The sequence below is a fragment of the Saccostrea echinata genome, unplaced genomic scaffold (genome assembly GCF_033153115.1).
Source record: "Saccostrea echinata isolate AGI-Se365-2 ecotype Australia unplaced genomic scaffold, CSIRO_AGI_Sech_v1 ptg000030l, whole genome shotgun sequence".
NCBI lineage: Eukaryota > Metazoa > Mollusca > Bivalvia > Ostreida > Ostreidae > Saccostrea > Saccostrea echinata.
Window position 1 is genome coordinate 7,417,637 of NW_026889779.1, and position 17,140 is coordinate 7,434,776.

General features: G+C 33.9%; 1 protein-coding gene across 1 annotated transcript in view; it reads right to left on the reverse strand.

The window, feature by feature from the left end:
• Nucleotides 1-17,140, reverse strand: part of LOC133197186 (neurogenic locus notch homolog protein 1-like) — a 49,646-nt gene that overhangs the window by 30,596 nt on the left and 1,910 nt on the right. The window contains exons 3-6 of the mRNA XM_061333084.1: nt 5,867-6,006; nt 5,373-5,507; nt 3,159-3,363; nt 353-486 (exon numbers count right to left, since the gene is read on the reverse strand). Coding sequence (XP_061189068.1) covers nt 353-486; nt 3,159-3,363; nt 5,373-5,507; nt 5,867-6,006 — 614 coding nt within the window. The remainder of the gene's footprint in view (nt 1-352; nt 487-3,158; nt 3,364-5,372; nt 5,508-5,866; nt 6,007-17,140) is intronic.

The following is a 17,140-nucleotide window of genomic DNA, read 5'->3' on the forward strand; positions in this document are numbered from 1 at the left end:
AATAACCTTATACATTATTAACAACAGTGTTCATTTCCAATTTATCAGTATGCTGTATTTCTTGAAGAAGTACAGTGCCACATTACTCTAGCACTCTTGTCCAGAGCACAGTCCATGACACAATGAAGGTTTCGGTACTACAGTCCTGACAGGTACTTTTGCACAGTCTATAGCACAAGTACAAAGAGCTATAGCCTATGTCACAGTAGCACTTGTCACTGGCACATGTGCACTGTGCTACAGTGCGTCACATATACTGTGTGCTATAGTATATGTCACGATGCCTATGGCACAAGTAAAAGTGCTCTGGTTTAAGAAAATTAGCAATCACAGTTTTAAAAAAAAAATGTACCTGACTGGCATATACACTGGTAGCTTAGGCTCCCAGACTGGGCACAGGTTCCCCCATTTCTACAAGGAGAGGGCTGGCATGGCACATACAGCTCCTCACAGTGTCTTCCTGTGTACTCACGTGGACAGATACACCTACAAAATTACACAATCATGAGCTTCCGAGTTTCAAACATAATCTTACATTAAGTTAATGTTAAGAAAGAATATATTTTGTAGGTATGAAATGTTACATATACAGTTGAACTTTGGTACCTAGAACACTGATATCTCGAATACCATGAATATGTCCAAGAGATTTGGAAGTACCAACCCTCATTCTTTAAGTATTTTACCTGCTATCTTGAATACTCAGATATCTTTCAGTTTTTTTTCTCAGTCCCATTGAGCTCAAGATAACCAGGTTTGACTGTATATGCATAACATGTACACAGATAACAATTCATTTCTTTTTGTTTTCAATTTCAAATTTTTTTTATACATGTTAATACACAGAGAATTTTTTTTTTCAATAAAATTTTTAAAAGTATGTTATGGAATACCATTCAAAATTTTAAACTTAACTTCTCCTAATTTGTCTGCATTTATTTAATTTTAAAGTGTACACCTGACATTCCATCGCTGTAGATATAAAACACAATGTGGAACTTTTGAAAGGCAACACCAGCATTGTGTGATAGACCTATATAACTTGATATCAAGGACTGAATACCTGCTATCAAGATAGAACAGATTAAGTCACCACAATGCTGTCATAAAATAAAGTACAAAAAATTCAGCTACTAAATTTAGAAAAAAAGAAGTTTCTGTGCTGTAGATCTTCCCTGGCCACAATCAACCCTACTATTCTACAATTTGTAAAAATAAAGCTGGAGGAAATAAAATTGGTTTTTGCGTAAATGATAAAGCATGAAGTTTAAGGCCATTTATTAATTGATATATAGGTAATCTGTCAGGAAGCACCTGTCAAACAAGGGGGGTAAGTGCACTGGCTTGTGGCCAGAATGTGTTCATACCTATCATCATTGTCCTACCTGTCAATCAATTCTGGTAATTAATATTAAAACAAAGAAAGAAACATAGGCCTGGCAATTAGCAGTCCATGCCAGATAATATCAAAATCCACTGGTCATATTTGCTAAGGTGTAAGCAACTGGTCACAATATAGTCACATCATGTTCAAATCCATGCATGCATCATTAGATATTTATTTTCAATTTGATAAAGAAAAGTTTACAAATTATTATCAGTTTTCTAGTACTTAATTAAGCATAAAGAAAATTAAATCAGTTACTACACAGTACTTCTTGTGGAAATGTGATCACCTATAATAATCTTAAAGTTCAGTGCACCTTCACCTCAAAATCAAAGCACACAACAAATCTGCTTCAAATTACAAAGCTTTCCTGTAAATTATTCATTTAGTCTCCTCAAATAATTGAACGAATGATGATCAAAAAGGCAAGATTTATCACAGTCATTATGAGGCTGATTGCAAGATCAATACCATTATTTTTCTCTTTGTTTGTGGAATTAGATGTGTCAGATTGCTTCAGATAACAGGTAACAAAGACAGGTAAAAAGCAGCCAGACCAGGACCCGCCACATAGAGTCACATGACAGACATGTGACCAGTTTTAGCTTAAAATGTGGCCAATCAGCCAGCAGGAAAATCAGAATTAAGCCCAGGTATATGACCATGTAGTTATTAAGTTGACACATTCACATTCGTTTTGCATGGTAACAAGATAGGGCAGATTTGATCACGTTTTTTATAGACATGACACTTATCCAACTGCTGACAATGAAAATAGATAGGACAATTTTATTGATCGATCCTGATCGAGGACCAACACCAAAACTAAGGGAATAAAAGAGGATCAGAATCTAAACCACAACTTAAATATTAAGGGGAAAAATAAAGGAAAATTCAAACTCTTTGCACAACCTAAACAAGCATAGATCAACAGTAATGCCTATAAATATGTATTGCAATTTGAAAGCTTGCTATTCAAAAGATGGACATCATTTCATGTAAAATCTATTCTTGAATTCCTCATTCAGAATATGTACACTAAAATATCTAGAATTCACACTTCTGTTATCCAAATTGGACCTCAAACCTACACAATTTCCTTGAACAAATTATTTTCATTAATATTGTGTAGCCATATTATTTGTGCTCAAAATATGAATGAAAAATATTTACGAAAAAAAACTCTGAAACACAATTCCAAATCATTATGTCCCAGAAAGCAACAAGATCCCATCTTCACCTGATATCAGTGAATTTGACCTGGCATGAAGTTTGATCTCATGTGGCTAATAATGAAGTATCTACCATGTTTGTAGCTCAAAATGTATTGGTAAACTTTTGGAGAAGTTAAGAAAAATGGTAACAGTTATAATCCCAGTAACAAGATGCAATTTCTTTAATCAATAATTTTTTCACTGCTGTCCATTTTTACACTGTCCTTGACTACAAAAAAATGAGATCATCCTAATTTCCTAGCACGTACATCATATTTATCCTAGCCTTACCCATTTAGGTAAATCCTAATTTATATGTGAGCAAAATGTCTTAATCAGCTACTTATTACAAACTTCAAATTCCCCTGGTCCATTTTAAGACAATTTCTTTTCCTATCAAAATTACCAGTGACAAAACTAAGGTCCAAAGCACCTTTTACATAAGTAAAGGGTGCTTTGGACCTTGGTTTTGTCATAGCTAAGTCTTAGCTAATGCACAGACAGAATTTACAGAGATTTTAAACCTATCTATACATAATTATATATACAAATCCTACATGTAGGATCCTGGTCTGTTATCACATGTTCCTCCATTCTGGCAAATATCTGGATGATCCTGACACTCGTTGATATCTTCCATACATGTAGGTCCTTTATATCCCATGCGACAGTTACACTGGTATCCATCATCCAGGGCGTGACACTCCCCTTGATTACGGCAAGGCTTGGGTGCACAGTGATCCACCTTTGAACAATTCACTCCTACAATATTTGGGAATAACTCATTCAAATTTCATTCACGAAACATTGAAATAGTAGTTGGTTGACAATGCATAAAGTGAAAACTGGGGAGTCAGTAAGTCTACATTTTGAAAATACAGAATTATTTTTAATGATTATTTTTTTTACTGAAAAACTAAATTTTCTAACCAGTAAGCAATGGCACCTGCAAAGGATAGATGAAACTTACAAAAGACTACAGGTACTATGAGCAAGCTCATAAAATTATACCCTGTAATTTTTTTTAAAATTCCTGATTACATTTTGATAGAAGTGAGCTTGAACTTGCCAAAATGACCTTTAGTCAAGAAAATGACACATCCTCTGGTCATAACCAATCTTTGTTTGAGGCAAGAACTTCCAATGTTTCTTCATTAGAAAATTATGGACTAAACTTGATTGCACAAAACAGATAATGTCTCAAAACCTGTGCTGGGGGGGGGGGGGGGGTTTATAATAATAAGGAAAACTTATCCATGAAAGAGGCCAATACCAAGATGATCAGATGAATCAAAGTAAATTCATGTTTAATTAAATCCTTTTATCCTGCTTTATCTCTCTGTGTAGTTAGATTATTATCATATAACTCTGATTAGGTTATCTCCAACAGAGTTCAAAATGTTTCATCACCAATCTAAAGGTCAAAAGTCAAGGTAGTTCTGTTGGTTAGTATTTGAAAACCTCATCCTGATTTATTTATCTGTGAAGTTAGAACACAATGATCTGAATAGGTTATCCACAACAGAGCTAATCATGTTTCATATACCAAATAAAAGGTCAGAGTTCACATACAAGGTCAACTTTAATGGTGGAATTTGGAACACAATGCTTTACCTAAGTGTTAAGTTCATGTTGAATTTCAACAAAATAAAATATTTTCATTTACTTTTATGTCAAGGTCGAAGGGTGAATGGTTAAAACATCTTGGTGAACATCCTTTCAAGAATTTGAACATTTCATTGACAAATCAGGATAACCAGCATCAGGTCAAAGAATTAATTATCATAATTATAGGAATAACCGGGGTGCTGTTTTACAAAAGAACTTACAACTAAGACCAAAATCATTGTGTATAATTATTTTTGTTATTGCAAAATTAATAATTCTATGCAAAATTACTTGTATGAATAGACAAATTTCACATTTATGAAAGTTATTTCCCTTTGCGGGTCAATCTGGTGTCAACCGGCGTAAGACACTGTTTTCCTTCTATAATATTACCAACTTTTTGGGGCAATATCTTGCAAATTAAATCCGTTTCAATATGTTCATTATGTTTTTCATGTTGCCCCATACATGTACTAAGGCAATTCAGGTATGGGTCAAAATTGTCTGATTCCGTTTGAAGGTTGAAAATATTTACAGGTAAGTTACAAAGGTTAAAGGGACAAAAATGAGTGTTACGCCGACAATGGGAGATAACTCTTAAGAATGTGAAATTCGTCTATATATTTCTTCAAACTCTTTTTTTTTTAAAAATGATAAATACCATTTTCAAATAAATATAAAGATAAAAGTTATTTGCAAAATAACATTTTGGTCTTAGTTGTAAGTTCTTTTGTAAGAAGGGGTCCAGAAATATAAAATGTGAATGTTAGAACCATGCAGTATCACATTAACAAGTGTCAAATTAACAGAATTACCAGATTAAGAAGGATAATTATCAGAATATATTGTGTCATTTCTTCAGATCCATATTACTCAAGAAAAATTTATTCCTAAGGAACATTTAATTGGAATTATCTATAACTTTCATTTACCATTGTAGTTTATAAAGGAATATTTGACACTTCTATTTCTAAATATTTTAAATTAAAATGATCTTTATTTGGTTTTTTTGAGCTTCAATACTTTATGATTTTGATCTGAATTCTTAAAGTTTTAACACCCTTTTATATGAAGTATATTTAAACAAAATTAAAAAACATTAAATTTTTAGTAGGTTAATCTCTTCCAATCATGAGATAGCTACTAAAATGATTTTTACATACCTCTGTAGCCAACTGGACAAGAGCAGGCATAATCTTGAAGACTAACAGTGTTGTAACAGGTCCCCCCATACTGACAAGGATTATTGTAACACACACTGGTGGGGTCTAGAATTTCACATAATGTCCCTGAGTATCCTACAAATTCATAAGGTCATATAAAAAACTTATTAATAATATATCATTTCAAAGTAAAAAGTTATAATTCATGCTGTATCTAAATTTTTCCATACATAACAAAATTTTGATATCTGATCAACATTCATATAACAAGTTTCTTTGTGAACTCTTTTTTCATTTTCTATCTTCATAAAATAATTTTCCATGCTTCTTTTAGATTGTACAGCAAGTTTCAGAGCAAAGAAAGACAACTCTGTCCAAATGAACTTCAAAATTGCACTGCCTATGGAAAGAAAGATAACTCTAAATAGTTACAATGCATAAAATTTTGGTACCTCTAATACCTTTCTTAATTTGTGTACTCTCCAAATTATTACCTAATCTACAATCACAGCGTCCTTTAAATCCAGCAGCAGTCGATATTATTCGACATGTTCCGTTGTTCTCACAAAAATGAGCATCCGGTCTACATGGGTTGTCATCTTGGCAGTACTCTCCTACATAATTTTCACCACATCTGGAATATACAGTAACATACATTATTATATTGTCTATTTTTAGTTCCTTTATTATCTACAAAAACGCAATCGGTTCAAAACACTATATTCACTGGATTTGAGGCCGTATTCACAAGAAGGTTGATCAGTGTGCATGCAGCGGCGATTGTGACATCATAGATGACACTTCTAACAATGTTGTAAACACGGTTGCAATGACTGGAGACAACTGCATATCAGAGCAAGAAAAATGTAAGACAAGCTTATCGTTGTATCATTTTCCAAACATTTTGAAGTCTTACACACAATGAAAGGAAAACAAGGAAGATATAATATTTGTAATCTGGACATTTAAAATCTTACTACGACAGAAGTTTGGTAATAAAAATGGTGTCGTCATACAGCTTTCAATGTTAAATATTTATTCTCCATACTTTATATATAATAAAACAATTAAGGACTCTTTCAGTGGTCAATATGGCTTGTTTTTTACCAGAAAAATATCAATATTGACCTCGCCTTTGCCTTGGTCAATTTGGATATTTTTCTGGTGAAAAACAAACCATATTCACCACCAAAAGAGTCCATAATTGCATAATGCTTGACAGAAAAATAATCACTTTAACATAAAGGCAAGTATTGGAACTGCCACAGAAACTGAATTCACATGATAAATTACACTGAAGCTGACCATATCACATACAACGTGTGAAAAACCATTTGAAAATGCATTTTATGAACAATTTTCTGCAAATACACACTACATGTACATGTATTTTTAATATATAAGATTATATATATAAGTAAATATATTTATGTGTATCTGTATAGAAGCATTTTTTTTTTAAATTTGGCAATAAAAAATATATACATCATTTACAAAGTGGGATATCAAAAATTTTAAATAAAACAAACAGATAACACGTAAACCTGTCTTGTGATCAAAGTTACTTAAATTTCACATTTTTTTTTATAAAAAATAAAGAAAACCAGCATCAATAAGCTATGTTATAAAAGGGTTATGTAAGCATAAATCCAAGATTTTGAAGGACTTTTGAGGTTCTGAGGGTTTCTAAAGCATTGAGCAAACTGATGTTAAGTTACAATGCATATTTCATTCCCCTCTACTTTTTTTTTTTAGGTAAATACTTCATAAAAATAGTTTTCTTATATTCTGCTATATGCTTTAACAGCTCTTGCTTGCATACATATGGCATTCATTTGTTTCTGTGTTGTCACTGTTTGTCCCTAACTATACAGGATGGCAAAGGAAAATCATTTAGGATCCTACTGGCAGACACTCTATATATACATACAATTCCTGTTTATGAATGAAAATGTCCTTGCAATGACAATTTTATATCTAACCTTTGACCTCTCAGTATGACATTGATATGAAACCTTTCAGCTTGACTAAAAATTACTAAGTTTGTACTTAAATTAGTTACAGCCTATTTGAGATCATGGATGGAAGAACTGGAAAAAAAATTTTGCAGACAGAAAAAGAAACAAGAGGCCCATGGGCCACATCCCTCACCTGAGTAACTTTCGCCCTCCTGTTCTTCACCAGATTTTCCCCCTTGTAATACCTATTGTGGCCTTACCCCACTGTCGGCGGTCATGATTTGAACAATTTAGAATCTTTTCTGGCCTAGTGGTTCTTGAGACGAAGATTTTTAAAGATTTTTTTCTATATAAATCAATGTAAAACTTGGATTCTCTATTGTGGCCCCATCCTACCCCCGGGGATCCTGATTTGAACAATTTAGGATTTACACTACCCAAAGATGCTTCGATCCACGTAAGTTTCAGCTTTTCTGAAAAGTTGGTACTAGGGCTTTTATATTTCACGTGTGTATTTATTGTGACAAGGCTTTTCCATGAGTGTAAATATTTTCGATCTTTTGACTTTGACCTTAGAGTTTGACCCTTTTTTGTAAAACTTAAACCTTGGCCATAACTTTTGAACAGTTGGAGCTAGGGCTTTTATATTTTGCATGTGTATTTCTTATGACAAGGGCTTCCCCTGCATACCATTAATTTTAGCTTTTTGACCTTGACCTTGGAGTTTGACCTACTTTTGAAAAAATTTAACCTTCAGCATAACTTTTGAACAATTGGTGCTAGGGCTTTTATATTTTGCATGTGTATTTCTTATGACGAAGTCTTCTGTGTTACATTAATTTTGACCCTTTGAAAACTTCAACCTTGACCATAACTTTTGAATGGTTGGTGCTTGGGCTTTCATATTTACAAGGTATATCCATTGACACAGATCCTTTCTTTAGGTAACAACATTTTTCATCTCTTGACCATGGAGTTTGACTTGCATTTGAGAAACTTTAACCTTCGCCATAAGCTGCCATACGGGGGCATCAGTATTTTACACACACATCTTGTTGAATAGGGAATGGGGCCTTTGAACAACCCAAAATATCAACAAGAGAAGTTTGTGAAACACTTATCCCTCCCCCCAAAATAATTGGAATTTTTCTAAGTCCAAGTGGCATAACTCTGTTAAAAGTTGTTCGATCGTGCCCAAATCAGAACTTGACCTAGATATTTTTGTGATAAATCTGCATAAGGAATCTCATTTCAGTATGTGCTACCTCTGTGAAGAAAATAAACGGAAATTGCAAATAATTGGAATTTTTCTAAGTCCAAGGGGCATAACTCTTTCAAACATTGCTCGATCGTACCCAAAACAGAACTTGACCTAGATATTCTTATGATGAATCTGTATACCAAATTTCATTTCATTATGTGCAACCTCTGCATAGAAAATGAACAGAAACTGCAAATAATTGGAATGTTTCTAAGTCCAAGGGGCATAACTCTGTCAAAAATTGCTCAATCATAAACAAAACAGAACTTGACCTAGATATTCTTACGATAAATCTGCAAACCAAATTTCTTTTCAGTATGTGCAACTTCTGCAAAGAAAATGAACGGAAACTGTTGGTGGACCAACAGACAGACACACAGATGGACCGACCGACCAACAGACAGCAGCAAAGCAATATGCCCTCCCTTCTTCGAAGGGGGGCATAAATATAGATAATCAATAGCCCAGCTATAAGATTATAGTAAAGCAACTGATGTGGGAACCTTGCTCTTTTTTTTTTCGAATCAAAAATAGAATAAAACCCTTATTTCAGAAAAATGGTAAATATATTCATCAAAACACAAAACGTCACAATTTTTTTTTAGTAAAACATGTCCTCAAAACATATTTGAGATACCAGTAAAAATCCACACTTTTAAAAGATCCATAAATGGTATATTTTTTCCAATAATAATCTCCAGCAGCTATGCAATCTGCTACAGCGTGGTATTTATATGAACCCATTATGATCATGCTGAACATAGCTCAGGACTGGTACCCCTAAATTTTCAATTTAAATCCCCATATCATAAGATTTGTCGTTTGTAATGTATATAGACACCCAACATGATAATATTTGCCTGTATTTTATACAAATTTGATCCTCATTCATTGCTAGGTGACTCAAGCTTATCACTTGCTTCGCATTTTGACAGGTCTCAATAAAGTATCGAAATGAAAATAAGAAAAACCCTAAAAGGCGTAAACAGACCACTTCCACACGTGGTACAATATGCACTCCTAGCAGTAATTTTATACTTATCAATGTATGTACTTCTAATAATTATTCCTGCATTAAGATAGATAACTCTTGCAAGACTCGGTTCTGTTTGAAGAGGGAACGACTTCAGGTAAAGGTTTACTGTTGTTTAATGGGGCGATTAGAAAAGCCGAGACAGGTGTGAATGGCTATAGGTAAACACAGCTATTTCTCCCGAGACAGGTGAAACACTTCAATAAAACTAGGCTAAATCTAATTACAACCTGCACCATTTTGCGACACTCCAAATCCAGCTGTCATACTCGACAATTTATTCAGTCAACATAAAAAGATGAACAGATACCTCGGACCATGATGATCAAAAAGATTTCGATGGCATTCCAGTGCATAAGATGGAAATCCTACAGCATTTCCTTGTTCAAAGAGAATGAAATGAAATCCTCTTGTAGACCATGTAGACATGCGAGTCTTTGAAATCTGATTCAGCTTTCATTTTTAATACCTTAACAGCATACAGATACAACCATATACTTAAATTATGTATATATATTACAGATTGGGTATAAAGATATAAATATAAATGATTCTTTTTATACCTCAACTCCATAAATACCACATAAATACTGACTTATTTCACACTGTAAAACTAATATTTTTCTTAAAAAATCTCTTTCAACTTAGACAAAAATGGATTGTATTTATAATGCAATCAATCAATTTCAAAGTTACGTTTATTTTTTGTGAACTTGAGATGTCGATCAAATGTAGACAAAGCTAAATTCTGCATAATAGATCAAGCGATCTATCACCTTCTTTATAACACACCATATGCACCGCTCTGAAGTATGTATCTTATGGTAAGTAGAAACTGGCCAATCAGATGCCCTCTAACGACAGGTGCTCCAAGCCATTACCTGAAGAAAGCACACCTAACGACTCAACCTTTAAACATGACCTAACTGATTTTGATATCATATCTTTGCTAAACAGACTACATTTTATCAGCATTCTGATAACTCAAATAAATAAACAGATCTTGATTTCACTCCTTACATAATCTTGTGAAGTAAGAAAACGATGACAACTTGTTTTAAACACAGATTCTAGAAAAAAAAATCCTCTGTTTTACAAAGTTTTTGTAAAGTAAGGAAAAAACTTCTATTATTCCCAAATTTGCGTAAACTTCCTCAGTCATGTTATGACTACGCAGCAAGGATAACTTTTGTTAGGTTAGATACAAATCTTCAGCAAGACTAAGGCAGTCCCAATTTGTCTTCCCCATTAGTTTACAACCCCTCAATTGTTTATCCCCCTTTCCATCCCTGTGTTGATTGTGAATAAGTAGACTCTGAACACAACCGCATAAACTGTTCCCTAATTGGTGTACACATGTCCATTAACTTCGGGTGTTCACCCTGAGAATTCCTTCCTCACCCGTCACTGATCCTCCTCCATCCTCTCTTAGTAATACTGCCTCCATCTCCCCACCACATGCAACATATTACCAGCATTACAGAAGTCAAAAACTCCATATGCACTAGATAAATAGGGGTCTGTCATCACTAACCAAAAGAATGGAATTTACAATAATTTTATGTATACACATTTATGCCGATGACCAAGAGGAGATTGTCCTAAACTGATTTCAAGTGAAACAAATACATTGTATACATATATACAGTGTAGTATTATATGATATAATTTTGTACTAAAATTTAGTATGCATCTTGCATTGAAATATAACTGAACATTTTATTCTTTTATTTAAAAAACCACAAAATAAAAGGGCAAATAATAATTCTGTGCATAAAAGCAATTCTCCAATGACTTGAATCTTGCTTTTCAAATATTTTTTCCTAAATCAGGGATAAAAATAATGCTTAAATTTTCCTTCGTCAGTTTGGCCATTCAAGTTCAATGTTGCATCAAATACTTCATTATAGTGTGTCAGTTTACTTGACAAGGTCCACTTTATGGATAAAAATCATTGGTTCATCAAATCAGTATGCTTAAAAAGCAATGGTCAATCTTCAAGATTTCAAGATTTACTCTCCCTAAACCAGCAGGCCATTTATCTTTTCTATATATAGCCCTGCAGATTTCTCAAAACATGTACCTGTATTAGGTATCAGCTTGACCACCTCAGACATTCTGTTGTTTAATGAATCTGGCAGGATTTATAAATATCTTCTTCTTGTGTATTTTGATCCTTGGCCATTCTTTTCCATTAACTATATACTTCAACACAGAACACATTAATGACTGCAGATTGGCAATTCTTTGGCATTCACTCAGTGACAAACATCAGTGCCAAGCTTATGACAGAGGCATAACTCATAAATACACATATATAATTGGTTTATTACTGATTAACTGACTCATTATCCACCCCACCCAACAAACACCCTGGTGTGTGTGATATACTCTTTTTATTTCCCTTGTTTGGTTTATCTCACCACCGTTCACACATTCCCTCACTAGTTTTCGTATTACTTCACAGTTACACAAAAGCCTTTAGAATCACTGGTAAATGGGTGGGACAGAACGGGTATCCTCCAACAACGATGACAAAAGACCCTGCTAATCAAGTCAGTGGATATTCACTCCTTGACAGGGTTTATCCCTGAACCTAACTGTTAATAACTACAATGCACCTCTACTAATCTCATATGCTTGTACGACAAGGCAGTCAATATTGCTTCTATGTACCTCTCTCAACAAAGATGCTACACAAACCTTTCTTGCCAAAACATTTATATACAATAATCCCAACTCCATACATTTTCTATTAAAAGCAGGTGAATTTTATCCTATTTCAATCAACCCTTTGTGCTGTAAATTCAACTTTTGGCAGGGACATGAAGCACTGTTAAGTATAAACATACAGCCAATCAAGTAGCAGAGAAGAAAAAGAAACTAAAAACATCTTCAGGAATTTGACGGCTCTGGATAAATTATGGACCTAAGTGTAATTATTGTCAATTTAAAGCAAATAACCATGTTCACCTATCCTTTTATCTACCTAACTTCAGTTAAATGGAAAGTTTGTCTCAGTTTATGCTGTTACATGCAATCATCCAGTCTATATCAAAGACAACATTGCCTGTTCCTTTCTGAATTTCATGAATCCCACCAAATTTCTGTCTTACTTTGTCAATCATGGTTTTTATTTTGGCCAATCACTCCTTTACCTTTTTATATATATCAATACAATACTAGGGTGACATTCATGTTTTCTAGGTCAAGATTTTACACCCTGTCACACCATGTACCTTATTTAACTAGATTGACCAGGGCTCTCAGGTATATTCTTAGCTGACCCATAGAGTTACTAATCTGAGATGCTTCAAATCTATTGGTATCAGTAATTGAACAATAAGTATAGCATTAAGCATATTTATACATACTAGCTGAGATTTTCTAAATGTTTGCATATTCTTTCAACCTGTTATTTACAAGCTTCCAATTTACCAAATTAAGGATTTCATGGGACTTGGAAAGGTATAGAAATTACACAGCAACAAAGGCTACCTAATGCTAAATCAAAGAGTTCAAAGACAGAACCCCTATTATACACTGAATCATTTTGCTGAATATTTATTTTATCTGACTCACAACACAAGTAGCACTTGCTTTCAAAATGGTTTTGCAATACTGTAAACAGAGCATCAAACTGAGTTTTTGTTTCATCTGTGCCTGTGATTTTTTATGATGTGAAAAAGATGATGTGCTAATTTAGAGAGCTCTACCAAGAAGTCTTATCGCATCCTCTACACATGCTGTTGGCTTCCATGTCTCTATGAGGCCCCTGGATACCCAATCTCTGAATACATACAAGTAATGATTATTAAACATTACTTTTTAATGTACTTGGAACATTTAAAATTTGATACGAATGCACAGTTTCCGCAGAGGAGTGTTGTGCAGCAGAGTTGACACTAGTACTCACTACTGTAGCAACAAAAGGTCTTGGATTTTTTTTCAAAACCTAAGCAAGTCAAGCAGCAATTTTTTTCTATCCATTGGGAAAGAATCCGGTACCGGTTAAATTGGGAAAAATAGCATCGAAGTAGAACAAAGGAGAATTTTCTGTCATTTAAACAAATGAAATGCATTTTGCGTTTATTCCAACCTCATTACCTATTACTCCATGTTTTAAAGAATAAACAACAAGTATTTATTGTTTTTCATATCAATGTCCCTTGTTTTCGCATTTTCATGCTTTCAATTTTTCAAAATGTATGACACTACGCTGGCTACACCACAGGTCCCACCACATTACGACTAATCGGTAGAAATTTCTTGAATTTTTATTTTCTATTTAAGTGGAAGTGAAACAATTGATCAACTTGTACAGTTTCATATAAAGAGAAATACGATGTCATCGTAGCCTGTTGCTTGGCAGTTGAATTGGGAATTTTTAGTCTTTTTTTTTTTGGTATTGGGAATGGTATCGTTTATCGGTACCAGTTATATAAGGAAAAAAAACGCTGTCAAGACATTAAGTTCAATCTTAAAGTCCAAAACATGTTATATTTACTAAAAATAAAACTCCCTCAAACACAAGTACAGGTAAACTTCGTTATCTCGACATCGACGGGACCATCGGAAAATGTCGAGATATCCGAGGTGTCGAGATATCAGAGTTGAGACTTGACGTCCAAGATTTCATTGCATAGCAAAACAGACAAGCTTATTATATGTACATGACTTTAATATAGACTGTAGCTCATCATACTTCAGAATTCCCTCTATTTTTATTAAAAATCTAAGAAGTTATTTTAAAAATCTTGTTTATAAAACCTGTTCTTTATCGAAATCTTTCTAAATTCTCAAAGTTTCAGCACAAAGTTACAGCATTGAGCTGCATTCGCGTGTAACTTGCCTTTTCGTCAGAACAGGATACGAAATGCGCTCTATAAACTTCGAACCGTATAAAGTCGACATCCGATATACGGTAAAAAATAATTAAATGCGGATTTTTTTTTCTTATTTCATTCAGGAAGAACGTACATTAAAATCAATTTTCTTTAAAGAGATTTGTGTATCTAAACTAACGTAGTGATGTTACAGATGCACGAATTACGACTGATTCGGTCAAACGTGTCGTTAACATGGTTAATTGGATTGTTTCCTGTTGAATACATTTTAACTACAAAATATCATTAAAACATTTTTTTAATTCCTTAGTTTGAATTTTTCAGTGTGTTTGTTATTCATTGTAATTTAGTTATCTTTTTCAAATTTAAAAGTTATGTTATGTTTCGATATAAATAACATTCTGTACATTTACGCAGAATCGTGTAGATTTAGCAATGATATTACCCAAGCTCAATTAACTTCTCAAAGACGCCGAAGGGGCTTGGGATTCACCTACAAACACAGTCTATAAAATTAATTAAGCAGCGTGCAGTCAAACATGGGTGTGAAAGGTGTGAAACTTTGACGACGTCGAGATACCCGGAGTCGTCCGTGCGTGACGAGCGACCTATCTGACAAACAGTTAGGTTCAGTAGAGCAGAAAATTGCCGATGTCGACATATGCCAGGTAAATTTTGCTCTTGGGACTGTGAATATACGTCGAGATAACCCGGGTTGTCGACAATACCGAGGTCGACATATCAGAGTTTTTGCAAATCATTTATATAGTAAATACTGCCGGGACCGCGGAAGGATGTCGACATATCCCAGGTTGTCGACATATCCGATGTCGAGATACCGAAGTTTACCTGTATAACAAAATACAATGGATTAAAATCAAAAACCACTTTCAAATTAAGATCCCAACTCTCTTTATAAGCTTAAAATGTTTATCTGTGCTTGTAGTGTTTCACCCTCCTACTAATTCATGGGAATTCAGTATCAGGTGGAGGGTGCCCCCTCCCCACTCCCAGGATGTCAGATTTTCTCCATACAAGTATTCCTCTGTTCTCATTTCTCAATTGTGCCATCCAATTCTTGCTCTATCCAAGATCAAATAACATTTTTATTTATCCATAACTACTCCATTATTAGATTTTAACCAAAGACTAGGGGTCTTATATCAACATTTATGAATAGATTACTTCATTAAAATCAGATTTTCCTTAGGTGTATGATTTGTTTGATTTTAAAGAATGAAAAAATTGTTCTTTATTATGTTTAATAAGCATGATAATAGGTACCTATTATTTGAAATAAATGTCGAGTCATTTAAAATTCACACTGCACAAAAAATAAATGACCAGTGTTAACTTTTGAAGTTTAAATCCGGGATTAGTTTCTGCACTTATCATGCAATATACAGGTGTAATGTATTCTCTCATGTTTTCAGCCTGTCTTATCCAGCGAGTGTACATTATTAAAGTACAGCATCAAAGACTCCACTAAACACCAGTAAACACACATATTAATGAAAATCAAACAAAAAATATGTTCCTGTGTGTAGCTTTCAAAATCAAACACCAAAGCCCATGTCAACATATCGTCAGAAATTAGGATGTTTGTCATCCGCACGCACAAAGAGACTTTTATTAATGCCTACATGGTCAAACAAGGTGGAGTGTGGTCCCATTTCCCTCCAAAATCTGGTGACAGATGTTGACCATGGGGCTGGACAAGACCTTGTTTACCTGTAGAAGAATGGACAATGAAATGCAGACATCTCTTTCTTCTACAAAAAAAAAAAGACTTCCATCCTGTCTACTGAAACCGTAACAGTCATTCCTTATGCAGAGAGAAAAAGACTTCTTTTTTAAATGGCGTAACTCCCAAAAACAATACTAAATTTGACATATCCAAGTCAGACCTGTCAGATAAAACATTTCTAATAAAAAACGGAACTTAGCAACATTGATGCACCTGCCGGCCAATATATTCTGTTAATAAACAGTGACAATACGCCTTTTATCTGTTCCCGTTTTTTTATCAGCCTATAAAAATTACGACAATTCATCATATTTCTAAGATTCCTTCACAAGATTCACCTAAATTCAAATGCAACAGATTGTCGACCAACAGATGTTCCTTTAAACGGGACTCTACCTGAGATGGGCCAGGTTTTTGCGGAGTGCACCTGTCACCTTCCTTACACTGACAATCCCCCTATTTCACAGTTGATGGCACAGGCACATGTCGAAGTGCTGTGACTATTTAATCAATTTCAGCCTGGAAATGAATTCCTCAACTTAAGGTGACTATTAAAGGTACAAAGAACACTCAAAAAACACCAAACTTATTTTCTCTTACAGACAAAAGTAATACAAAAGAGGAACCCAATTAAATACTATGATTAAAGCTTTCTCTTGTCTGTTTGCAGTAGTATGAAGCTTTAAGCCAGGAGAAAGTCTCCGCTTTTATGTTTGAAGATATTTATTTATAACAGTACTTTTGTCTGAAACACTAAGATACAAATACTTGTGCAGCTTTAAGACTGTCTGTAGAATCCCTAAATCCCCTAAAGTGTGATGAGAAAATTACCTCAAACATGTGTCTGAGCATTCAACAAAAAACCAATACAAGTTGCATTTAAGTTGTTTACACAATAAATTAAAATATCTGTACCTATCTT